The sequence below is a fragment of the Ranitomeya variabilis genome, chromosome 6 (assembly GCF_051348905.1).
Source record: "Ranitomeya variabilis isolate aRanVar5 chromosome 6, aRanVar5.hap1, whole genome shotgun sequence".
NCBI lineage: Eukaryota > Metazoa > Chordata > Amphibia > Anura > Dendrobatidae > Ranitomeya > Ranitomeya variabilis.
In genome coordinates this window covers 394,926,732-394,954,065 of record NC_135237.1, presented here as the reverse complement: position 1 = coordinate 394,954,065, position 27,334 = coordinate 394,926,732, and the positions used below count along the sequence as shown (strand labels likewise).

Below are 27,334 nucleotides of genomic sequence, written 5' to 3'. Positions count from 1 at the left end.
CGCACTGCATATCCTCGCCTCTCACTCCCCTCCCTACGGCTTCTAAAGACTGTTCGGTGTCAGCTGATCCCTAATAGCATGCCACGGCCGTGACACCGCACAGTCTTAAGAAGCCGTAGGGAGGGGAGTGAGAGGCGAGGATATGCACTGCGCATGGACACGGATCCCAGGCCCGCGGTGGGATTACATTAGATGACACCGCGAGGCTGAATCTCGGACAGCGCACCCGCACAGGCGCAGTCAGCCTGACAGCAAATGATGTCAGAAGACGGGCAGCGCAAAATGTGTGCATGGCCAAGGGGTAACCTAACAGCGCAGGCTCCGGGACAGATTCAAACAACGCTGAGGAGGTGGCGCACGGCGCCAAGGGGGTAAAAATGACGGCTGTGCTGCGTCACATGACAAAGGAAAGTTCCACCTACTGGACGGTTGAACGCTGTGAGGGGACACATTTCATAAGTGTTAGGTTCAGCATCTGCAAGGACCATAATTAAAAGAGCTAAGTTGACCTTTTCCAGCATTAGTGCTGTACACGATGGCTCTTCCAGCTACAAACGCCTGGGGGGGGTTAAAGGTTTCCTTTCAACTTGCTCCAGTGCAGGCTTCGGCCTACACTCCGCTCCCCCTGCTCCTCCTGCTGACCCTGGGCTCCAACACCGCCAGTTGGGGCCCGGTACTGCTAGCTGCACAGAGAAAAACACCTCGCCAATGTGTCAGTGGGGTTCAGCACCGCCAGCTGTTCCCCTGCTGTGCAGCCGGCAACGTGTCCTGCAACTGCCACGCAGGCACAACAGACCCAAAAGCTGCCGCCAGTGCAGGCTTCGGCCTACACTCTGCTCCATCTCCTCCTCCTGCTGACCCCGGGCTCTAACACCGCCAGTTGGGGCCCGGTACTGCTAGCTGCACAGAGAAAAACACCAGCCAATGTGTCAGTGGGGTTCAGCACCGCCAGCTGTTCCCCTGCTGTGCAGCCGGCATCGTGTCCTGCAAAAGCCACGCAGACACCAGAACTGAAATTGAAGGGAACCTGTCCCCCCTCCCCCAGGCGTTTTTACGTTATCCAGCCACCTTGTACAGCGGTAATGCTGCATGTGTGCAAGGTGGCTCATAAATGTATTCTCGCACATGTGGAACTGAAAACACGTCTGAAATGTGTCCTCTGTGTGACCATTTAACCGTCCCGGTGGTGTGACTTTCCTTTGTAATGACACGCTGCAACCCCCTTGGTAGCGCTGCCCGTCTTCTGGCATCATTGTTTGGCTGGCTGCGCCTCTGCGGCCGCCCTGACACACACAACGCCCCTCGGTGTCTTATTTATTGGGACTGCGAGGGTGTGATTGATGGGCATGATCAGTGCATCAGTTCGCCTGTCCCTCCTCTCCTTCCGCCTTCTTCGGACTGTGCGGCTTCATGGCCGTGGCATGCGATAAGGGATCAGATGACGCCGCACAGTCTGAAGCGGGTGTAAGGACCCGAGTGTGAGAGGCGAACATATGTGCTGTGCCAGGCCCTGAATCCCAGCCCCGCAGTGTTTTAACAATGTTAAGACACTGCGGGGCTGGGATTCATGGTCATCGCGAACCGCACCGGCCGACATTAAATGATGTCAGAAGATGGGCAGCGCTAACAGCGCTAGGCCAGGGGACAACACGACAGCGCAGACTCCTGTACAGCAAATAACAACGCTCAGGAGGCTGCACCCAGCACCAAGGTGGGATTCTTGACATCTGTGCTGCGTCTCATTACAAAGGGAACTCGCGCCTCCAACACAGTTTGACTGTATAAAGGGCTAAATGTTAGACGTGTTTCATTCAGCGTGTGCAAGGAGCGAAATTAAAAGAGCAACCTTTGACTTGTGCAGCACTACTGCTGCATAAGCTGTGGCTCTTCTACTTTGTAACCCCTGAGGGGGGGTTAAAGGTTACCTTTGAAATTGGTTCAATTAGGCTTCGGCCTACACTCTGCTCCCCCTGCAGAGCCCGGGCTCCAACACCGCCAGTTGGGGCCCGGTACTGCTAGCTGCACAGAGAAAAACACCAGCCAATGTGTCAGTGGGGTTCAGCACCGCCAGCTGTTCCCCTGCTGTGCAGCCGGCATCGTGTCCTGCAAAAGCCACGCAGACACTTGCTCTTGTACCTTCTGCTCCCCATCCTGGTTCCAGTACCGTCAGCTGGTTCCGGGCAGAGCCTTTGGCTTAGGTGCCTCCCTCTGGGTATCCGAGTTCCACCAACGTCAGGTGGTCCTTGGTAGTGCTTTCAGGCACGGGTACCTCCTGCTTAGTAACCGGGTTCCAGTAACGTCAGCTGGTCCTCGGTAGTTCCATTGGCTCTTGGACCTTCGGCTACCCATCCGGGTTCCAGCACCGTCAGCTGGTTCTCGGCAGTGTCTTTTGCTCTTGTACCTTCTGCTCCCCATCCTGGTTCCAGTACCGTCAGCTGGTTCCGGGCAGAGCCTTTGGCTTAGGTGCCTCCCTCTGGGTATCCGAGTTCCACCAACGTCAGGTGGTCCTTGGTAGTGCTTTCAGGCACGGGTACCTCCTGCTTAGTAACCGGGTTCCAGTAACGTCAGCTGGTCCTCGGTAGTTCCATTGGCTCTTGGACCTTCGGCTACCCATCCGGGTTCCAGCACCGTCAGCTGGTTCTCGGCAGTGTCTTTTGCTCTTGTACCTTCTGCTCCCCATCCTGGTTCCAGTACCGTCAGCTGGTTCCGGGCAGAGCCTTTGGCTTAGGTGCCTCCCTCTGGGTATCCGAGTTCCACCAACGTCAGGTGGTCCTTGGTAGTGCTTTCAGGCACGGGTACCTCCTGCTTAGTAACCGGGTTCCAGTAACGTCAGCTGGTCCTCGGTAGTTCCATTGGCTCTTGGACCTTCGGCTACCCATCCGGGTTCCAGCACCGTCAGCTGGTTCTCGGCAGTGTCTTTTGCTCTTGTACCTTCTGCTCCCCATCCTGGTTCCAGTACCGTCAGCTGGTTCCGGGCAGAGCCTTTGGCTTAGGTGCCTCCCTCTGGGTATCCGAGTTCCACCAACGTCAGGTGGTCCTTGGTAGTGCTTTCAGGCACGGGTACCTCCTGCTTAGTAACCGGGTTCCAGTAACGTCAGCTGGTCCTCGGTAGTTCCATTGGCTCTTGGACCTTCGGGTAGCCATCCGAGTTCCAGTTCCATCAGCTGGTTCTCGGCATTTTCTCAGCCTTCTTGTACCTTCTGCTACATTTCCAAGTTCAAGAGACTAAACACGATGACCCGGAAGACCACCCCTAAGATGACAACGACACCTGAGACGACAACCACCGTGATGACGACGACCCTGGAGACGATGACCCTGAAGACCACCCCGATGACGACGACCCCGGAGACGACGACCCTGAAGACCACCCCGATGACGACGACCCCGGAGACGACGACCCCGGAGACGACGACCCTGGAGACTACGACGACCTGGAAGACCGAGAAGCAGAAGAACAAGAGGCTGCAGAACAAATAGCAGAAGAACATTAAGCATAACACAAAATATCAGAGCAAAAAATATTATCTAAATTATAAGCAGAAGAAGACTAAGCAGTGTATGGGGGTGAGTCCGTTCCTCCTCGTGGTGCCCCTGGATAAAGCCTGATGCTGCAGGCCAAACTGAAATGTAACTGTTTTGTGACAGGCAGAACGGAAGGTGTAATCTTCAAACTTTTATAGATAACAACTACGGGAATGCCTGTCACAAATAAGAATATGATGAAGAAGTAGAATATGATGAAGATAATAGTAAAATAAAAAGAATATGAACAATGTAACCCAAAAAATAATAGGTAGAAGATGAAGAAGAAGATGAATAAGGTGAAGAAGTTGATGTCAAAGAAGCTGATGATGAGGATAATGAAGAAGAAAGCGTGGGAGAAGTAAAAAAGAAGGTGAAGGGCATGGAAGTAGTGAAACATCAATATCTGACATAAAAAAAAAAAAAATTAACATAGTCAAATTCTTTCTAACGCCGAACGTCATAAAAAAAAAAAAATCCTGCTATTCTATTACATTGGGCTAAACCTCTGTGCCTTTAATATCTCCGCCACGTCCCCCAATACATCCTACATTATTCTTAGTTGTTTTCCTTCATGTAGAATGAACCTACAAGTTTATAAAGGGTTTATTTTAATTCCGATATTTTCGTCCCATTGACTTGCATTGGGATCGGGTATCGGTATCGGATTGGATCCGATATTTTGACGGTATCGGCCGATACTTTCCGATACCGATACTTTCCGATATCGGAAGGTATCGCTCAACACTAATACTGACCCATTTATATATATATAGGGCTTTCAATATATGTGTTCATACTTGTTGCAGAGCTCCGTTACTCATTTTGTAGGGCAAATTTCAGCGGCTAATGTAGCACCACTTATATAGGGTCTCTTGGTATCCATAGTTATTTATAACACAATTGGTGGTTGCTTGGTGTGCTATTAGGCTGTAGCCCTCTTTACATGTTATTTGGCGCCCCCTATTTATGGTTACTCCTGTTGTATCTCAACTGTGTTTTGATTTATTGTTAATAAAATATTAGCTTTTAATCTTCAGTAAATTGTTGTGGGATCCCTTCTTTGTCTTATGTGGATAGTGGTGTAATTGTAATTGAAGTACCCATTTGATATTTGGACATTTGGTGATTTACTCCTCTATTTTTTCAAAAGTGCTTGGAGATGCAAAGATTGCATGTAGTTGCTCAGCCATGTATACCCATTCCATGTAGCCCCTTGGCAGAAAGTTTTAGTGCTAGTGTCCATTCAAGAAGAGGTTTGGAGCTCTGTAGTTATTGAGTCAGCAGAGCATTGGTAATTTTTAAGCACTTTGTGCAACAGATCTCAGCAATCCAGCACTGTAATTGTATGAGTCTTCCATCTCGTTGCGCTTCAGTTGATGTAGTTTCTTATTGCTTCTATTTTCAATAATATTACTCACACCTGATTGTGAAATATTTAGGAGGCAAGAAATTGCATGAATTGACTTGTCACAAAAGTGTCACACTCTTTCTGTGCCATACTCAAATTCAGAGAGCTTTTTAGAATTACCTATTCTTTCATAAATTTTGGTAAAGACAGAATTAATGGCTAGGGGTTGGATTTCATTCACCTGTGCTAATGGGAATGAATGAAAAACCTGAATTCAATTATTAGGAGGTGTGACCCAATAATTTTGTCCAAAATATGGTATGTAAAGCTAAATATTAACGATAATGTGCTTGAGTGCTAGATACCACAGGATAACTTCAGAAATATTGTTTCACACATCTCAAAAGGTCTTAGCATTTTTAGAGGAGATTAACACAATATTAGGCAGGTGGGTTTAATGTTATGGCTGATAGGTATAGAATGATATATTTTTTTTAAATACTGATTCCTGGTACGTATTGTTTAAAGCTTTCAGAGATTTTGGTCACAAGAGTAATTAGTATGCTCATACAGAAGTATAGAATTAAGTGCACAAGGTAGGACGGGTCACATTGTTAATGCAAATTACAGTTAGCTGCTTCCTTATTTCCCAGCTAGGTCTGGACAATGAGTCTGCATTGGAATAACACTAGTTTACTGGGCAGATTATTTAATGGAAATATCACAGGAAAATCATAAAAAGAGTTGTTTTTATTTTTTTATGACTTTCCTATGAACTGTCCTTTAAATAATCAGCCCAGTAAACTGTAATTCCAATACCGACTCATTGTCCAGACCTTGCTGGGAAATAAGGAAGCAGTTAACTGTAATTTACATTATAAATTGTAATGGTCAGACAAAGCAGACTGTTTTTATTTCTTAATAAATACTAGATATTTTATAATGTTTTAAAATAAAGTTTCTTTACAAAAAAATCAATATAAGAAAATTGTGGCATTGAGCAGAACTATGCAATAAACTATTAGATGCTTGATAATCTATGTTGTGATAAATTGTGTTTCTAATTTTACACAGAAAATCCTGCTCAAATTGGGAAAGGCTATGTGGCTATTAGCATTCTCGATATTAATGATAATGCACCTGAATTTGCTATGGAATATGAGACCAGTGTTTGTGAGAATGCATATCCAGGACAGGTAAGTCTAATGACACATGACAGAAACACCTTATATCTGCTGGAAGGTGAAATATTGGCATCCTTCTTCCTGGACTCTTTCTACTTTTATTTTGTGATAGTGATATAATGGCATCATTCATCAAGACTGGCATTTCAAATTGTGGTTTCACAGTCGGCTGGAGTAAGATCTATTCAATAAGAGATGTTATGATTCCATCTTCTAATAAGTAGAGATGAGCGGATTAGTCCATGGAGGATTGGATTCAATTGAATTTCCTTAATTTCATGATTTCACGCAAATTTAAACATTTTGATATTCAATTTGCAGTTCGCAAAAAAAAAAATTGCCCAGTATCCTCTAATTCCCACACGGCTGAACCATCAGAGAGGAGGCTTATGTAATATTTTGTTATCAAGTGGGCCTCTCCAAAATGCCCTGCAGCCATGACATCTTATATATCATACATTGCACAGTGCTGGTCTGTACCTGAAACATCACAGATCAGCACTTCCCAATGGAGCATAGCTTTTATGGCAGAGTCTTGTTCCATCTCTAGAGTCACTAAGTAAGTCTCTCTGTTCTGCAATTTGTAACCTCTTATGGTCAGTGGGGTCCTCTTTGTCATTATCTCATCTGTATAGTGTCCTCTATCTATCTATCTATCTATCTATCTATCTATCTATCTATCTATCTCATCTATTCTGCATAGCATAAGCACTTATGGTCAGTGGGGTCTACTTTCACTCACTAACCTTTAAAGTCCATGCTTTTATGGCCAGCTGGATTCTTTCTCTCTCTCTCTCTCCCCCACAAACAATTGCAAGCTTCCAAAAATTTATTTTTTTTCACCCCAAATCAAATTTTTTAGAAAAATGTGTCAAAATTGGCAGAGTCAAATAACAAAAGCTCTGCTCATCTCTACTAATAAGCTCTCCCCACTTTCCAATAAATTGTCAGAACTGTGGTAAAAATATCAAAAGTATGGTAACTAAAAAGCTTTACGCTACTCTGAAAAATTTGCAACAGTTGTGAGCCACCTTTCTGATGCAGTTATATTTTAAATAAATACTATATAATAGGACTGTGGCACAGTATAAGAACATCCTGTCATATCTCTAATATGATGTCTACTTCTTTTATTCAGACAATTTTGGTGACATAATGCTTCACGGCACAAATTCAATAATTGATCAGGACATAGTGATGCAGTTCTTGTGCATTTGATTTTTAATAATTAATGTATGAAAAAGAACAGGTGATATACTTAGGTTTAAATGCTCATATTTTAAAATCCATGAAATATGTTACTGTAGTTTCAGTCTACTGATGTGGAGGCAGGAGGTTAATAAGTTTTCACACTTGCTGTTTGCTAGCTTACACATAGGATTAACATCAAATATGACAAATCTTTTAGCACTGAGGGAGACAAACATTTAGCTACTTTTCAGAGCTCTGTAGCATGGGCATCTTTCTGTTAGTCAATATTGCCATTATATGAGCAGGAGATGAACCTTACTGCCCGTAACATCATGATACATTTAATTATTAATTTAGGTTACATAAAATATTGTTTATTCTTTATAGCAGCAACAACAAATATAATAAAGAATATCAGTGCCATAACTATAAACTTCGGGGCCCCGGGGCAAAACTTCATAGTGGGGCCCCTCATCATTTCAATCACTAGAGGTTGTGCGGAATGTGGTGAAGCCTGCTACGCATGATAGTCTCTCCTGTCCTCCGGGTGACATTGTCTGACAGGAATATAGGAGCTGGGTATTTTATGGGAAAGTAAAGTATTAAAATACAATTTTTTACCATCAATTTGGAGCCCCTTGGGTGGTTGGGGCCCTGGGGCAGTGCCCCGGCTGCCCCAATTGTAGTTACGACCCGGAAGAATATTGGAGATGAGCGAATATTTCCAATCGGAATTGAATTCAAATCAAATTTTACATAAATCTTCATTTGAAAAAAAAAACTGATTTTTTTTTTGTAATTCGCTTCAGCCACTTTTCTGAATTGTTAAAGACCAACAAAAGGTATAAAACTAAATACTCATTCTCACCTCACCGCTCACTGCTACAACCCCTCCTCTCCTCACTAGCACCAATTGGATCTTTGTCGCATATTGTAATTGCCATCGCAAGTGCTGAATCCCATTACATTGTTCTGCATGTGAGAGTCATGTCATAATGTCTAGACATCGTAACATTTTGCATGCTTGTGCAGAAGCATCCAGAGACTCAGCTGGAAGCTGGTATTTTTCAGATCTTACTTTTATTATGCTCTGGAATCTAGGAAGACCCCAGAGTATTAGAGATGGAAAATCTGAGGATAATTACTTTTTTGTAAATCAAATATCAGAGGAAAGTCCACACGAACAGATTAATTTGTAGTTTGCCTGATTCGCTGTAATCTGCATTTCATTTTGCATCAGTTGGGCACATAACACTGCAGCGCTCACTGGAATAAAGGTATGCAGAAAATTCAGACTTTGTACATGTGTTCTATATTTTTTACAATTAGTCAAAGAATATCCTCTTAGTCAAGCGCCCTTACTAATGCCCAGTTTACACATGACATGAGCATGATATAGCTGGTTGTAACTAGTGTTGAGCATTCCAATACTGCAAATATTGGGTATCGGCCGATATTCGCTGTATCGGAATTCCGATACCGAGTTCCGATATTTTTGTGATATCGGAAATCGGAATCGGAAGTTCCTATAAGTTCACAGGCGTGTGCGGTGTGTATGGTTCCCAGGGTCTGGAGGAGAGGAGACTCTCCTTCAGGCCCTGGGATCCATATTCATGTAAAAAACAAAGAATAAAAATAAAAAATATGGATATACTCACCCTCGGACGGGCCCTGGCTCTCACCGGTGCAGGCGTCTGCCTCCGTTCCTAAGAATGCAGTGAGTGTAGGACCTGCGATGACATCGCGGCTTGTGATTGGTCGCGTGGGTGGTCACATGATCAAAGGTCCTTCACACTGCATTCTTAAGAACGGAGGCAGACGCTTGCAGCGGTGACAGCCAGGGCTCGTCCGAGGGTGAGTATATCCATATTTTTTATTTTTATTCTTTATTTTTAACATGAATATGGATCCCAGGGCCTGAAGGAGAGTTTCCTCTCCTTCAGACCCTGGGAACCATCCAGGATCACTTCCGATATTTGTGTCCCATTGACTTGTATTGGTATCGGGTATCGGTATCGGCGATATCCGATATTTTTTGGATATCGGCCGATCCAATCCGATACCGATACTTTCAAATATCGGAAGGTATCGCTCAACACTAGTTGTAACTCCTTGAATAAGCAATACTTCCTATGTCTTAACCACGCCAAGATCAGTATATTTTTCTGGTAATATTTTGCCATTATTTATTGTTCATTTGGGAAACAAATATTCAGGCACCCATTGTGTAGCTTTTTACGTGTCTGTGGAACCAACACCTTGTACATCTCTTCAATAGATTGCCTCAGGGTGGTGCATTGTCATAGCGTTTATGAATAAATCAAAAGAAGTACAAAAGAATTGCAGCACTCACTGGATCCTTGGTTGTATATTTGTTTATTCCATTACATGGATAACATAGCAATGTTGCGGTGTGCAGGTAGTACAGGAGATGACTGATGAGGCAAGAGACCTGACGGACTACAGCCGTTTTGCGCCTTTTTGTGCTTCTATGGGTCCATAGTCAATTATTATGGATTATGGACCCATAGAAGCACAAAGAAGGCGCAAAACGGCCGTAGTCCATCAGATCTCTTACTTCACCTGTTAATCTACCCTGCTACCTGCACACCGCACCTTACGATGTTATCCATGTAATGGATTAAAGAAATATACCACCAAGGATCAGGTGAGTGCTGCAATTCTTTTGTAATTCTTTTGATTAATTTATTTTTTATTGTAGCGTTTTTTTCCATGAAGCATGGGCCATTTTTTATTTATTTTTTTGTAATATTTGCAAAACATTGCTGTTTGTCTTTCACATGTTTTAAAAGTGTACATATCCATTTATAATGTAAGTCCGCAAGGACAGGGTCCTCTCCCCTTTGTACCAGTCTGTCACTGTAAACTTGTTTACTGTAAATTATATCTATAACTCTGTATGTAACCCCTTTCTCATGTACAGCACCATGGAATTAATGGTGCTATATAAATAAATAATAATAATAATAATTTAATATATACCTAAATTGTGTGTCAATTATCATTAGGCTAACATAAATATAAGTAATGGATAGGTTTGATTCATCGGCATTGCTAGAACAATGGTTTTTGCTAGTGTTGGCATTTTGTTTGGTTATTCTTGCTTATAATTATATTACAAAGTGCATCGTAATAAGGTAATATGAGACATTTAGGGTTGGCAGGGGCATTTTTATATTGTTTGTCTGTTATCACCAGTAGGGACATATTAAAAGCACATTATTTGTACAGCAAATAAACCTCGGCTGTGCGGTGAGCTTCCCATCTCCTGCTTTCTGTGCACACCGCAAAGGCTTTCGGGTGGCTAGCCTAGTGCACGTGCGTGTGCTCCACTGTTCCTAATGGGGCAGCATGTGCACCTTGAAAATGCCCCTAACCAATATCTGGGAGCCATCTAGTATAAAAGGCACCCTCCCCATTTGGGAGGTGCCTGAGTAACCCCTGTAGTTTCTCTAAAACTCTTGTGTGTAAAACTGTATGTTGCCAGGTCCCCTGTCTTAATCCTTTGAAGTTAGTTTGTTATCCTGGTTTTGTTCTCACATTCAAGTGTAATGTGTACGTTACCCTGAAACTGCTCAGGCAGTATCTGAACCTGGAGCTGCTTTGGACGTATCTGAACGCTGAAGCCACACCTGTCTGAAAACATTACAAATCTAGCATTGTCTGTGTCTCTGAGTCTACTCAGTATCAACGATCCTTACCCTTGGCGTCAACATCTGCAGTACTGGGGATTGCCTAGGAGTGGTACATGGTGGCTACCTGCAGACCAAGCTTAACTCCATCATCAGGAGCTCCAGTTAAAACTAGGTAGTCACTTAACTATGCCCCTCCAAGGTAAACCCGACCTTCTGGTATGGTATGTTCACAAACTATATGCACCCCCAGCGAGCATGACACAAAATCAATTGAATTTAATTCAAGAGGTAACAAGGCCCTCTTTGTAAGGGTACCGTCACACAGTGCCATTTTCATCGCTACGACGGCACGATTCGTGACGTTCTAGCGATATCGTTACGATATCATAGTGTCTGACATGCTACTGCGATCCGGAACCCCGCTGAGAATCGTACGTCATAGCAGATCATTTGAAACTTTCTTTCGTCGTCTAGTGTCCCGCTGTGGCGGCATGATTGCATCGTGTGACACAGGTTGTGTACGATGTGCGCACAGTAACCAACGGCTTCTACATCGCAAATATGTCATGAAATTATCGCTCCAACGCCGTGTATTGCAACGTGTGACCGCAGTCTACAACACTGGAGCGATTATCATACGACGCTGCAACGTCACGAATCGTGCCGTCGTAGCGATGAAAATGGCACTGTGTGACGGTACCCTAAGGTACAGCAATGTCAATAGGATAATCTAATGCTAATTTGATTATGCAAAAAAAGGGTATGGCTAAATCACAAAGTTGAAAGGAGCCATACAGCTGTTCTCAGGGAATTTCTTACATACAACAAAATTGTGCAAACTTACCTCATCAAAAGTAATACAAAAATGTTCCATTTTATCAACGCTTTTCATATATTAGCATAAAATTGTAAAATATGTTAACATAAAATAGTACAGTTTCTTCTCTTAACTGTCTGAGATAGGAATAAGACCATAATAGTTAACTTAATGTTCCACAATGGCAAAGACTGTTAGAATTTTTGCCTCTTCTCGAAGCTACAACCACCGCCAGGTTTTACACATTATGCCATTTACTATTTTTAATGTAAACTTTCTTAAATCCAATCTTTATTGTGTCATATTTCATCCATAATTTATTCTTTATTAAATGATTAGATAAACCAAGAGAAAAATGGAAATTTAACTTTTAATGCTTTTTTTTTATAGGTTATTCAAGAGATAAGCGCAATAGATAAAGATGAGCCATCGAACGGCCATTGGTTTTATTTCAGTTTGCCACCCGATGCAAGTAGCATTAATTTCACATTACAAGACAATAAAGGTAACCATATTACTAAAATAATATTAGAAATCTTGTTGTACTAAATCAATTCATTAAAATATTGCTTTAAATGTAGTAGCATTTCTTATTTGAGATGTACATTAGATGGGAAAGTTCAAATATCAGTGAAAGAAAAAATCTCTTGAGAAAACAGTTTTGTACCCCACTGTGATGAGAGGCTGTACACTTTGCCTAGATTCAACTGGAAAGGACTTGAGAAAAGGGCATGGCAAAACCTTCCAATCAGCAGCTCTCAGCCACAGCTGTCCCCACAAGTCTCCTCCCTTGTGTCCTCTTCAGTTTGATACAAAGACAAGTAACTTAGCTTTACAAAGTAAAGTGCTAACATTTTATTTCTCAGTACACCACAAGTGAGCCCTGCCCTAATGCTGCTTTTCTTGTCAAGCTGCTATTAATTATGCTAAATACGAAGCAGCAGTATTCCTGTAGCATAGAATGTAGGGTATCACAAAATATTATTGCTCTAAGTCCCTTAGGGAATATAAAGTACTTAGACTTAGACTGTCTTTCACAGGTTCACGTTACATATATGTTTGAAAATTTAGCCCTTGAAAGGTGTTCCATGATTGTCATTGTATAATACTGCTCTTAAATCTTACAGACAGTACATTTTATTCTGTTCTGAAAATCAGAAATCAGTAAGGCTATCATTTTCTAGTAGATGCATAACCTAACCACTTATTTTACAACAATTTCATGTCCAAAGTTGGGACATTCAGTCCTCCCATTTCTAAGTAAGATTAGCAAAAGCTACATCTATTTTGTGATTTAGACCACAGGATTTCATAAGACAATTGGGAACATTGGCAAGTGTACAAAATAACTCTTGAAATGACCTAATAGACTTATAGCTAATAAATAGATTTAGAGATACAGTACAGACCAAAAGTTTGGACACACCTTCTCATTTAAAGATTTTTCTGTATTTCATGACTATGAAAATTGTACATTCACACTGAAGGCATCAAAACTATGAATTAACACGTGGAATTATATACTGAACAAAAAAGTGTGAAACAACTGAAATTATGTCTTATATTCTAGGTTCTTCAAAGTAGCCACCTTTTGCTTTGATGACTGCTTTGCACACTCTTGGCATTCTCTTGAAGAGCTTCAAGAGGTAGCCACCGGGAATGGTTTTCCAACAATCTTGAAGGAGTTCCCAGAGATACTTAGAACTTGTTGGCCCTTTTGCCTTCACTCTGCGGTCTGGCTCACCCCAAATCATCTCGATTGGGACAGCTGGCCACCATTTTGACAAATTCACACAAAGCAATTTTCCAAAAATCTGTGTTCTCTAGAATTCTGATTTTTGTAAACTTCAAGTAGATTTGTATTCCACTTGAATGAAGTTGCCCATCTCTACTTCTAATGAAGGAAGGCACTCAACTTGACATAATAGCCCCATGCAAACAAGAGTGAAAGTGCACTAGGGGCATGACAGTATATTCAGACATTCAGACTACTCCTTCCAAGTGCATTGACATGCTCCCGTTGCACTTTGAGCCTGATTTGCATGTCTTCTAAGCAAGAATAGATTTTATATAACTGGCACATCAGAGCTTTTAAAAAAAAGGATAAATTTTCTTGGGGAACAATCAGACAGTCGCAAAGGTGCCAATGTCATGCTAAATGAGAGCTGGCTCATTACTTAACTGCAGAAAGCCAGTGGTCAATCAGTATGACATCTGTAGTGATGCCCTGTTGACAGAGTAAAGCAGAAAAGGAGGAGCTGCTTTGTTGACTAGAGGTAAAATGAAGCTGGGGAATTGCCGGCTGAGCCAGCATAGATCATCTCTGTGTAGAAAAGGTAGGTAGTTAGTAACTACCAGTCTAGTCTTTCTTAGTCCCATACACAAAAATAATAAAAATCACAGGTAATCTCTTTAATTCTTGCATAGAAGTACAGCGCTAACAACGTTCTAACATTCACTTGTGGCATTTGTGACACAACATTAGATTTTGTCTAGTTTATTGGTATTGTGTGTGGTGCAGATGACTTATGTCACATGTTAAAAAATAACCTCAAGTTTTAGTAATACAAATAATATAGCGTGCGTATATATTTATACATGGAATATTTTGTATAATCAGTTTTGAAACGAGTCCTTACGGGAGTACTATCAACCATGCAGTGTATCAATTTATCTTTAAGATAGAAATCAGCAAACTCCGACCCTTCATCTGTTGATGAAATATGACTCTTCTGAAGCAGCCAATAGGCAAATGATTTTTAAACAATTTCAGTGTAATCACTATGAACTGAAGTAACTCATATGTGATGACAACTTTTAAATAATTCTCTCATGATCTGCTTTGTGATTTCTCCGAATAAATTCTCAATACTGCACTATTTGTATTAAAAACTAATGTAGCAATACATTTCTGTATGAAATGAATAATACTTACAATAAGAAGATATTTATAAATAATATTCAAGAGGTTTTCATCTTTTATTGCATTAATATGCAAGCCATATGTCCTTACCGATGCATATGTAGACATTCTCATTTAATGTAACATTAATGCATTACCATATAATATCAATTTAAGACAGAAACAGTCTGAGGACAACATTTCATTACTCCATTTATCTCATTTTTTTAAAAAACAATGCCTCTCCAAATCCTTATAATCCTGTCAAGTTATTAACTATCCAAAGAGATTGGTGATAACTAGTGATGAACAAGTGTGCTCGTTACTCGAGTTTTCCGAGCATGCTCGGGTGTTCTCAGAGTATCTTGGGCGTGCTCGTAGACTGTTGGTGTCCCCACAGTTGCATGGTTTGTGGCTGTTAGACAACCTGAACACATGCAGGGATTGCCTGTTTATTAGTGAATCCCCACATGTATTCAGGCTGTCTAGCAGCCGCAAATCATGCAACTGCGGGGACTCAAACATAATATACAAGCACGCCCAAAATACTTGGAGATCACCCAAGCTTGTTCGGAAAACTCATTATTCGCTGGAGTGTCCTTTTACTGAGACCCCCCCAAATCCTAAAAACAGGACTCTGAAGTGCCCCTTTTGAATGAACTAATGGTCCCACCACCCCAATATGCTGTTCATGGAGTTGCCAGAGCAATGCTGTCCCAAAGATAGTGAATGGAACCCCCAGCAAATGGCAAGCTATTACCAATCCAGTGTATAGGTGATAAATTGCTAAGATGGGAATACTTATTTAGAGTTTAACCACATATAAAAGTATTTTTAGATATTTCAGATTTCAATAGTGGAAATTCCCTTTTATATCTTCCATATTCATTGGATAGATTCAAAAATTCTGCTCTATAATTAGACAGTATAGATGTGGGCTAGACAGTTTTAAAATTCACCTAGAAAACATTTTGATACAGGAAAGATAAATATCTTTGTACCTTGTTAGCCAGTAGATAGAACAATATTTAGAATTGAGAGTCCTCAGTGAATGATAACTTTTAATGGCTAACTGAAAAGATGGTAGCACATTTCAAGCTTTCGAGACTATTCAGGTCTCTTCATAAGGCATAGACTAATACAAAATCTGAAGAATCACATATTTATGCACAACACAGCACAAAAATAATGCAATAGATAAGACAAGTGACGTGAAGCAGAACTATCATTATGGTTGAGTGATAAACAGTTGTGGCCAAAAATATTGGGATAGTTCATAGATAAGGAGTGCAAATGTTTTATTGTCCTCTGATTGGGGTCTGGTTCTCTGTTGTGATGCCCCCACAAGATCTGAGGAGCAAATTCCTTAATTGATGTAAAAAGATATACATCCATTTGACACATTCATTCCTGCACTGAGTGTCAAATGTTGTCATAAGTTTATACTCCCAGACTCTTCTGTCTCTCTGAGAATTGAAGTTACATTTTCATACAAGTAATCTCATGTCCATGGTGCTGTGATCTGGGATACAAAAATATTTTGCCACAGGTAGCCATTAAAAGGTATCAACCACTGAGGACTCTCAATTCTAAATATTTTTCCTAAAAATCCCCAAAACCTATAAACACATAGGAGTATGAGCCATGCATAAGAGACAAATTTTTTTTGAACACTTTCAAAACACCTTCGTTTATGTTTGATACTCTCCTTTTAAATGTTTGTTTCATGTTTTGAAAGTGTTTGATAAAGATTTTGTATGTATGTCTCATATTCCTATGAGTTTATAGTTTTTTGCGGCTAATGATATGGGAGAGTCCTTCATAGATTTGGTCCAGACTGATAAATTTGGGACATATTTAGCTAATTGTATAACTTCCTATGATCTCTTGGTTGGCTTACTTTATCCACTTAATTGCATCTAAATTTGGGCACAATTTAGCACAATGACAAATTTTAAGACACAACACTTTATAACCAGAACACATCCTCCCTTAGTAAGACATGGCTCTTTTTTAAGTGAGGCACAAAGTGATTTAACCACACAATAAATAGGTCTAAAACTAGATGATGAATTTTTCACAAAAAAAGTGCAAAAGTTACGATAATAAATCTTGTTCATCGTACATATTCATGAGCTTAAAATCTGCCTTAGTTATGTGATGAGCACAAATGATGTTAGAGTTATCAAAGCTGTTATAAGACATAACCCTTAGCCTCTGCCAGTAAACAATCATGGCTCCCATGTACTATTAGCTGGGATCTTAAGAACTGAAGAGTTAATGCAAAAAGTAAGTTGGAAAATTAATTACACCTTTGTAAAGTCAATCTAAGGCTACTTTCACACTAGCGTTGTGTGACGTACGTCGCAATGCGTCCTTTTGGAGACAAAACGCATCCTGCAAAGTTGCCCGCAGGAAGTGTTTTTTCTCCATAGACTTGCATTAGTGACGCATTGCGACGGATTGCCACACGTCGCATCCGTCATGCGACGGATGCGTCGTGTTTTGGTGGACCATCGGCACAAAAAAAGTTCCATGTAACTTTTTTTGTGCGTTGCGTCCGCCATTTTCGACCGCACATGCGTGGCCGAAACTCCGCCCCCTTCTCCACGGACATTTCAATGGGGCAGCGGATGCGTTGAAAAACTGCATCCGCTGCCCCGTTGTGCATTTATTTCACAACGTGCGTCTGTACGTCAGGCCAACGCATGGCGACGGCTCCGTACAGACGCTAGTGTGAAAGTAGCCTAAGGCTTTAAAAAAAGCAAAAATGCAAACATAGACAGACATGTCACTAGTCAATTTGTCTAGCAGGTCTCAGAGGAACCCCCGCCTTAACACTTTAACCTCTACAGGGATCTGAACTTTCCACAGGGAAACGTCAGTTGCATCCATGGAGTAGTACAAACATGTAGACAAATGTAGTAAGACAAAACAGATCAGTAACTGGAAGGACAGAATCAAAGACAGATTCAGGAAACCAAATTGTATTTTGAAGAATAGCCAATGTCAGAAACCAGGACATCCTTCAAAAGGAAAGTCAGACAGGTTGGGGTCAAAGTCAGGAGGGATTAGGGAACCAATGAGGTCTGGATCAAGTCAATTAAGGAACATATAAGCAGATATAGAACAAAAGATGTGTAAGGAAATCCAAACAACAACAGCAACAATACCAACCACAATCCAAGCAACTCCTAATAGGCAACTGCAAGTTAAAATAGGGTATGATGCTACTACATAGACTATAGCTGAGAGTTCATTACACCTTCTGAGAAGCTGGATTGTGCCCGCACACACACATATACACACACATGCACACAAACACACACACACACACACACACACACACACACACTGTGTAGCACAAATAGTAACAGACATTCCAGTATTCTTAGTTGGACAATACCTGCCAGTAATGCCAGCTCCACCAACACCAGCGCTATTTGCAGAGTAAATGTGATGTCACTTGGTGACTGAAGCAGATGTCACTGAAGCAGGTCCACATAAGGATGTAACTATAAATAATAGGTATTTTCCTAAACAAGAATACATCTTTAAGGTGTAAAATAAATACTATAGTTTAGCTTGTTACTTTCCTGACATTTAATGTCATTGATAGAAGCGTAGGGCTAGTTCTTCTATCCACATGATTGTTGATATCTGTGTGCTTTATTCATTGGTCTCACACCGTGTCCTCGATTACCAAGTTGGTGGATGAGCAGAAGTGCAGCCAAAAAATCCATACTTTTTTAGGGCAGCTAGGAACTTCATGTGATCTCATTTTTAGAAAGAAAAAAGGAATAATAATTTTCCTATTTCTATTTAACTGTATATATCATTTAATTAGGATACAGGTAAAATCATCACAAATGAATTTACATTAGCTACACTGAAGGTTATTGGCATGATCCTTGATTAATACAAATAGTAAGAACTTAATTAGAAATATTTTAGGAGTATATTTTAGATCTAAGCATTAATTGGTGGCCAATGTAATTATCAATTATGTTGTCTTGTATTGACAATGAGGAATGTCCATTTAAATGACAACCAAGGACAAGTTTTAAGTACATTTCTATGGAAGTCCTTTCCAGACAGAAAATAACTATGACAGCCTAAAATTATTTAATCAAAACTACAATCTTTTCTCTGTTAGTGTTCTGCTGCTTTTCTAGTCTTTCCAACACAGTCTTTTTATTTTATTTATTTTTTCTTTGGTACAAACAGCGGTCCGCTCGGCCATATAATAAAGAAATGTCATGGTAACTGTTTTCTGTGCAACCACAGATCAACTGTAGTATATTACATCTTCAAGGACATCATTTTGAAAAAAGTCATCACTCTTTCCTCCTTGTCACTACAATTTATTTTTTCTTTTCTCCAGCTCAAGATAATATTTGTGTGCTGGAGGTTCTCTTTATTATGAAAGACACATAAATATTTTTTCCGTGGAGGCGTTTCTCGCAATGTTATTGTGCTTTCTTGTTTTTACTGTGTATATACATATGTAACATCTGAAGTTGTTTAACCACTGGAAGAGTCTATATCATAATTATTTTTTTTGTATAAAATTTCCTGAGATATCCAGATTGGACGTGTTTGTATAAGACATGAGCACATGTTTCTTTTTCTTGTGCTGTAGACTGTTTGATTAATTCTGGCATTGCCAAAGGGTAATACATTGCTGACAAAAAGTGAGAAATCAAAAGTAATGCTAAATTGCCTGTCCCTCTTCACTCGAGCTGTTGATTGAAGATCTGCAATGTGACATTTGCTTGACTTTGTATCATGTCTAGATTCTGACAGGGAGTCTAATGCCTCCAAATGAAATCTATATATCATGTTTATAAACAATATTTAGATGATAATTTAGGCTAATTCTTATGGCAAACTCGCCCACAATTGTGCAGAACATATTTTTATCCAATGACTCTTGACAAATAAGGTGCAGTGCCCAATATTTCATGCTATCTCGATATCTAACTCAAATCCTGTCCCTCAAACACTAAGACAGATAGTGATAATAGCTGAAGTATTATTGCTATAAGTTATATTCAAGCAAATATAATTTGTAGTATCTGGAATATCATAATGACTCTATTATTTATACGTCTATTTCTATTACTGCAACTTCTAATTATTGTTATTATTATTTTTAATTTTATCATTACTGGATATCATGTAACTGTAGCATTCTTCACTTTCTATATATTGGAGTAAGGCCTGGGTCCCACTAGAGTAGAATACGGATGAGTGCCATGCGAGATCGCATAGCACTCGGACCAGTGTTAATTTATGTGGCAGATCACATCTGCAATTATTTTCTCATGTGAATCGGCATGCGAGAACAATCGCAACATGCTACGATTGGCACTAAGACTCTGCTGAGTCTTGGCTCACTCACACCCATATATGTCTATGGGTGCTAGTGAAACAACGCACATCACTTGGATATCATCCGAGCGTGGTGAGATATACGCACACGACATCTGCAGTGGAGGAGATGGAGAAATTACTTTCTCCGCCTCCTTCACAGCTGTACTCCAATTCTCTCTGTGCGAGAGGCACAGACCACACATGCAGGAAACTCGGCTCCCCCTCGCAGCAGAGCAGTAGCCGAGGGTCATTAGCATATCACATCCGATGCTCTCGCATCGGAAGCCATACACTATTGTGACCCTGGCCTAACTGAACTATTAGACATAGATGAAAAATATTTTGATCACATGACTACATTTTCCAACTAGTGGGTTGGCAGAGCCAGAACAATGTGGGTAAGACATTTTCACAGAGAATAGTGTGAGCTATAGGAGCAGATACATATAAAGCCGGGTATTCAGAAGTTGTGGGTAATCTGCACTGCTGGTGTTATAGCCAACAAAGGAGTCCAACTAATAGAGTAACAGCGTGGTTTATTCTGTTCAAGTTTCAAAGTATCCTTACTTCTTCAGGAGAACCACAAAGATTTTAGGGTTCTCCTGAAGAAGTAAGGATACTTCGAAACACGTAGACGAGTTACCTTCTCTCATTTGGACTCCTTAGCTGGATATAGCACAAGCAGTGCTGATTACCCACAATTTCTGAATACTCTAATTCTACGTTAGTTTGCCAGCTTGTGTCCATGTGGCAGCTGGAATCCTTATTTGATATTTTTACAGTTCTGAGTTTCACACAACTGCATCAGGTGAGTGGTGCCGGCTTTTTCCTAAACACTGTAATTTGAATAACACCCTAGTGTGCTCAGTCAATTTCTACATAAAGTTGGATGACATTCAATAACTCAACACAATATCCATTTCCTGTGGTTTCTTGACTAAATACAACTATATTTTTACAAGTTTTTAAACAATTTATTTCCTGCATTGTTAAGGATTTCATAAATATTTGACCCCACACATATACTAACAATTTATATCTTACTATAGATAATACAGCATCAATCCTTACAAAGAGGAATGGCTTTAGGAGGCAAGAACAGCCTGTCTTTTATTTACCAATTGTTATTGTGGACAGTGGCACTCCATCGCTTAGTAGCACCAACACCCTTACTATCAGGGTCTGTGATTGTGATGCAGATGGAATTGCTCAGACGTGCAATGCTGAAGCCTACACATTACCTGCAGGACTAAGTACGGGAGCACTGATTGCAATATTGGCCTGTGTTCTGACACTGTTAGGTAAGTTTTGTATGTCATCATCAAAATATATGTTGTAACATGTTACGGCATGAAATGTCCGATAACGATTATTACTGTATACATGATCAGTTCTATCCACAACAAATTGAATTCCTGAAATTCATAGATCACCGTAAAATCAAACACTCTGCTATTCGATTGGCCAAATCAAAAAATACCCTGTGCCATTTCACACATTGATGAAGAGCAGGCTAATGGTGACAGGTTGGCTTCCTCATAATGCCCTGCAGCTATTACATCACATGGTCTAGCATAGCCAATCACGGAGGACTTTTACAGCCAGTATAAAATATGGGGGTCTGACAGTGAGGTCAGAAGGCACAGCTCATTCAACATAGGGACAGAAAAAGGCACAAGTTTTTATGAATATTTAGCTGCATCAACAGTGAGAGACAGGCAGTTACACAGACAGGTGGCAGCTGTATTACTGCCAGTGTAACTGATTAACATACTCAAATTGCACACCGTTCTCATCCTTCAGGTACAAAAGATGTATCTCTCATTCTCATCTCTCTCTGTTCCTCATTCTCCTCCTCCACCATGATTAAATTAACACTGACATTACAATTAAATTACATTATAAGTGCTAAGGTCACTTTCATATTGTGCTTGGTCCAACATTTGTTGGTCCTGTTGGGGCTTACACCCAAGTACCATACAAGATTGGGTTCAGGTTATTGACAGTAATGGTGCTGATAAAGTCACAATGTGCTCTGCCGTGCATTATTTTTAAGCATATACACTTGTTAGAGGCTGACTCTCAGACACCTCAAATAGGCTTCTATGCCCAGAAATGATGCCCGACAAACCTCACTGTGACTCTATCAGCACCATTACAGTCAATTGTCCCATCGGCACATACATGCGAACCCTATTTTGCATGGTATTTGGATGTAAGCCCTGATAGGGCGGTTTGGGCATAACCCCCGATAGGACAACTGAAGGTAGCAAATAACACATTGTGAAAGGGCCCTAAAAGTGAATTCCTAATTTAAAAAAGAAGTATAGTTGCCCTCACTGTGTGTTCAGCATTATCTATGTGTTGTGAATTCTGTTCTTGGGCTCCCTCCGGTGGTTATAAGTGGTAGCGCTGCTATTTGTCCTTCACAGCAGTTATCAGGTGTGTCCACTCTGGACTGGGCTATTTAGTCTGGCCTCACCCTTTAGTCAGTGCCAGTTGTCCATTGTATTCTGGAGGATTCACATCCCTTCATGGTTTCTCCTGCTTCCTGGTCTTTTCACCAAGATAAGTTCTGCTTGTTTTGCAGGCCACATTTTGTGGTCCTCATTGTTCAGTGCATTTCATGTTTTTTCTTGTCCAGCTTAATCTGTGTAAGGATTTATGCAGTCAAACTGGAATCTCTGGAGAGGCAGATATACCTTCCATATCTTTAGTTAGATGTGGAGTTTTTGTATTTTCTGTGGTGGATATTTCCTAGTATTTTAATACTGACCGCATAGTTCACTGTCCTATCTTTCCTATTTAGCTAGATTGGCCTCCTTTGCTAAATCCTGTTTTCAGCCTGTGTATGTTTTTTCCTCTCCTCTCACAGTCAATATTTGTGGGGGGCTGCCTATCCTTTGGGGATTTTCTCTGAGGCGAGATAGTTTTCCCTTTTCTATCTATAGGGTTAATTAGTCCTCCGGCTGTGTCGAGGTGTCTAGGATCAGTAGGTACATCCCACGGCTACTTCTAGTTGCGGTGTTGAGTTCAGGGTCCGCGGTCAGTATAGATACCACCTTCTCCAGAGTATGTCCAATGTTACTCCTGGGCCACCAGATCATAACACTATGTTATCCTCAGTCAGTAGAATTTCTGCAGAGAATACAGGGGTTTATCACCTACTGATTAGTTTAATTTTCACCTGATGATTGACAGAAGCCATGTCTCATTATCCATGGGGCATGGTTCAGGTATACTTTGTCCTTCTGTGGATGGGACATATCAGGGAGGTTTCTGCTGCAGCTAGTTGTCATACCACCATACACAGGACAGTGAGGAGTAGGGCACGACATTTGCTTTAACTGCATAATAAGACAAAGGATGAAAAAAAATAAAGAGATTTAGGCCTTATTGAGATTTCCATGAATCACATATGGGATCTATCCATGACTTTCTCAGATAGAACATCTATATATATATATATATATAATTGTCTAAGGGTCACTTCCGTCTGTCTGTCCTTCTGTCTTTCTGTTTGTCTGTCTGTCATGGATATTCATTGTTCGCGGCCTCTGTCTGTCATGGAATCCAAGTCGCTGATTGGTCATGGCAAAACGCCTACGACCATTGCCACGACCAATCAGCGACGCGCACAGTCCGGAAGAAAATGGCCGCTCCTTACTCCCCGCATTCACTGTCCGGCGCCCGCATACTCCCCTCCAGTCGGCGCTCACACAGGGTTAATGCCGGCGGTAATGGACCGCGTTATGCTGCGGGTAACGCACTCCGTAACCGCCGCTATTAACCCTGTGTGTCCCCAATTTTTTACTATTGACGCTGCCTATGCGGCATCAATAGTAAAAAAATGTAATGTTAAAAATAATAAAAAACAAAAAACCTGCTATACTCACACTCCGTAGTCCGCCGAGCCGCACTCACCCGCCGCCATCTTCCGTTCCCGGCACTGCATTGCGAAATTACCCAGAAGACTTAGCGCTCTCGCGAGACCACTAAGTCTTCTGGGTAATTTCGCAATGCATCCTGGGAACGGAAGATGGCGGCCGGCACGAGCAGCTCGGCGGAGCTTCGGTGGATCCCAAGAGTCGGTAACTGCTTACTGGATCCAGGCGCCAACGGAAGGTGAGTATATAACTATTTTTTATTTTAATTCTTTTTTTTAGCAGGGATATCATGCCCACATTGCTATATACGTGGGCTGCGCAAAATACAATGTGGGCTGCGCAATGTACTACATGGGCTGGGCAATATACTACGTGGGCTGCGCAATATACTACATGGGCTGCGCAATATACAACGTGGGCTGCACAATATACAACGGGCTGCGCAATATACTAAGTGGGCTGCGCAATATACAACGGGCTGCGCAATATACTAAGTGGGCTGCGCAATATACAGCGGGCAGCACATTATACAACGTGGGCTGGGCAATACACAACGTGGGCTGCGCAATATACAACAGGCTGCACAATATACTAAGTGGGCTGCGCAATATACTAAGTGGGCTGCGCAATATACTAAGTGGGCTGCGCAATATACAGCGGGCTGCGCAATATACAACGTGGGCTGGGCAATATACAATGTGTGCTGTGCAATATACAACATGGGCTGCGCAATATACAATGTGGGCTGTGCAGTATACAACGGGCTGCGCAATATACTAAGTGGGCTGCGCAATATACAACGGGCTGGGCAATATACAACGAGGGCTGGGCAATATACAATGTGGGCTGTGCAATATACAACATGGGCTGCGCAATATACAACATGGGCTGCACAATATACAACATGGGCTGTGCAATATACAGCGTGGGCTGCGCAATGTACTGCGTGGGCTGCGCAATATACAATGTGGGCTGCGCAATGTACTACATGGGCTGCGCAATGTACTATGTGGGCTGTGCAATTTACAACGTGGGCTGCGCAATATACAACGTGGGCTGCACAATATACAACGTGGGCTGCGCAATATACAGCGTGGGCTGCGCAATGTACTAAGTGGGCTGCGCAATATACAACGTGGCCTGCGCAATATACAACATGAGCTGCACAATGTACTACGTGGGCTACCCAATGTACTACATGGGCTGCGCAATGTACTGCGTTGGCTGCGCAATGTACTGCGTGGGCTGCGCAATATACTACGTGGGCTGCGCAATATACTACGTGGACTGCGCAATATACTACGTGGGCTGCACAATATACAACGTTGCCTGGACAATATACTACGTGGCCTGCAAAATATACTACGTGGCCTGTGCAATATACAACGTGGCCTGCGCAATATACAACATGAGCTGCATAATGTACTACGTGGGCTGCGCAATGTACTACATGGGCTGCGCAATGTACTGCATTGGCTGCGCAATGTACTGCGTGGGCTGCGCAATATACTACGTGGGCTGCGCAATATACTACGTGGACTGCGCAATATACTACGTGGGCTGCGCAATATACAACGTTGCCTGGGCAATATACTACATGGCCTGCGCAATATACTACGTGGCCTGCGCAATATACTACATGGCCTGTGCAATATACAATATGGGCTGCGCAATATACAACATGGTCTGCGCAATGTACTACGTGGGCTGCGCAATGTACTGCGTGGGCTGTGCAATGTACTTTCGTGGGCTGCGCAATGTACTGTGTGGGCTGTGCAATATACTACGTGAGCTGTGCTATACACTACGCATACATATTCTAGAATACCCGATACGTTAGAATCGGGCCACCATCTAGTTACTAAAATAAATCCATGGAGCAATTCACAAACCGGAGATTTCTGCAGTTTGTGCATCAGCAAAAAAGTCATGAAGTCACGATCGTTTTTTATCAGTCACATGTCAAAATTACCTGTACAAGTCTATGGTTCTGTGTATAGATGGCATCTGTATGCTATCTGTGCTATACTTTTTTTTAATATGGATATGGATAGGAGAAGAATCAGTGAAGAATCACTAATGAAACACTGATGGTAAAAATTGAAATGCTGACCACTGATGAAAATCAGATTCAAAACACTGATGAAAAATTATTCCTTTTTTATGAGGAAAATCCAGACGTCTGCTTTCTTTTTATTTTCTGTGGATAAGACAATCCATGACAAGGTTTTTTTAGGTAATCTAATAGCAACATGATATAGGAGAAAAAAGCCTGATTACAGGGATGTGTCACTTTCTCCACTATGTTTTGCTATTTCAATACAATCATTGTTTTGTCAGCAGGAGATTATCACTACAGGACATATTGCCTCCTGGTCCAAACCACGACCGCACCATTGATTGGCAGCTTTCTGTCAATATACATTGTATCTACAAAGCTGCCAATCAGTGGTGTGGGCGGGGTTATACAAAGCTCAGCATTCTGAGCTCTGCCAGATCTGCAGCAAAGAAAAATATGATTCTAGCATAACTGCTGTACCCAGTAAACCGATACATTGCTGAGTCTCTGTCCCTAAATCATGCTGCTGTCAAATTGTAAAGAAGAACCAGGTGACGGATTCCCTTTTAGTGTTAATTTAAAAATATACTTTATGCCTGTTGTATATCGGTTTTATCAAAAAGGGTCAAATGTGTCTTTAAGAATTGCTGTCATATTTATCTCTGTTGTAAGCCTTTTTATCCATGTTATGGTTGACATTCCTGAACCTCAACCCTTGAACCAGCCTGGCCATAATTCTCTCATCTCACTCATTGTTGAGGGTTTTAGTGTTATCCAATATCCTTTTTTTAGAAAGAGACTTGTGTGGATAACTCAGGAAAGCAGGTTCTGAGACAACCAAAAAATTCCCCTTCTGTCACGTGTTAATTTCAGTTTCCTGTATTGTGTGGATGGTAGGCACGGGTCTCATTTTAGTTTCTGCAGCATTTCTCATAAGTTCTACCAATATCTAAGAATGTTACAGCACGACATGATGCTTTTCACGCAAGTAGTAGAAGATAATTTATCATTCTGGCTTTCGGAGCTTTTGGGAACAAGAAAATACAAGTATAAAAAAAATAGATAATTAAAATAATTTAATTCATTCAACTTTGGAAATCGATGTCACTCAAACAAATAATATTTAATTAATCACTTGTTATATAATAAACTCTTAAGGGGCATCCTATTCTGAGCTTAGGGCTCATACTCATTTGCGAGAAAAATGGACAAGTGCAATCCCATAAAAAAATAAATTGCACTGTGACCAATGTTATTCAATGGGTTACATCTCATCTGTGATTATTTTTTTCTCAGCTGAAATCGTACTCAGAAAAAAATGGCTTCATGCTGCGATTTGTAGCGTATCTCGGACTAGACTCGCCAATGGAAGTGTGCAAAAAATCG

At 41.3% G+C, this 27,334-nt stretch overlaps 1 protein-coding gene across 3 annotated transcripts in view; it reads left to right on the top strand.

Moving 5' to 3' along the window:
- Nucleotides 1-27,334, top strand: part of LOC143782569 (cadherin-7) — a 604,373-nt gene that overhangs the window by 562,389 nt on the left and 14,650 nt on the right. For all 3 annotated transcript variants that reach the window (XM_077270126.1, XM_077270127.1, XM_077270128.1), the window contains exons 9-11: nucleotides 5,951-6,072; nucleotides 12,115-12,229; nucleotides 21,052-21,303. In XM_077270126.1, the coding sequence (XP_077126241.1) occupies nucleotides 5,951-6,072; nucleotides 12,115-12,229; nucleotides 21,052-21,303 (489 nt within the window). The remainder of the gene's footprint in view (nucleotides 1-5,950; nucleotides 6,073-12,114; nucleotides 12,230-21,051; nucleotides 21,304-27,334) is intronic.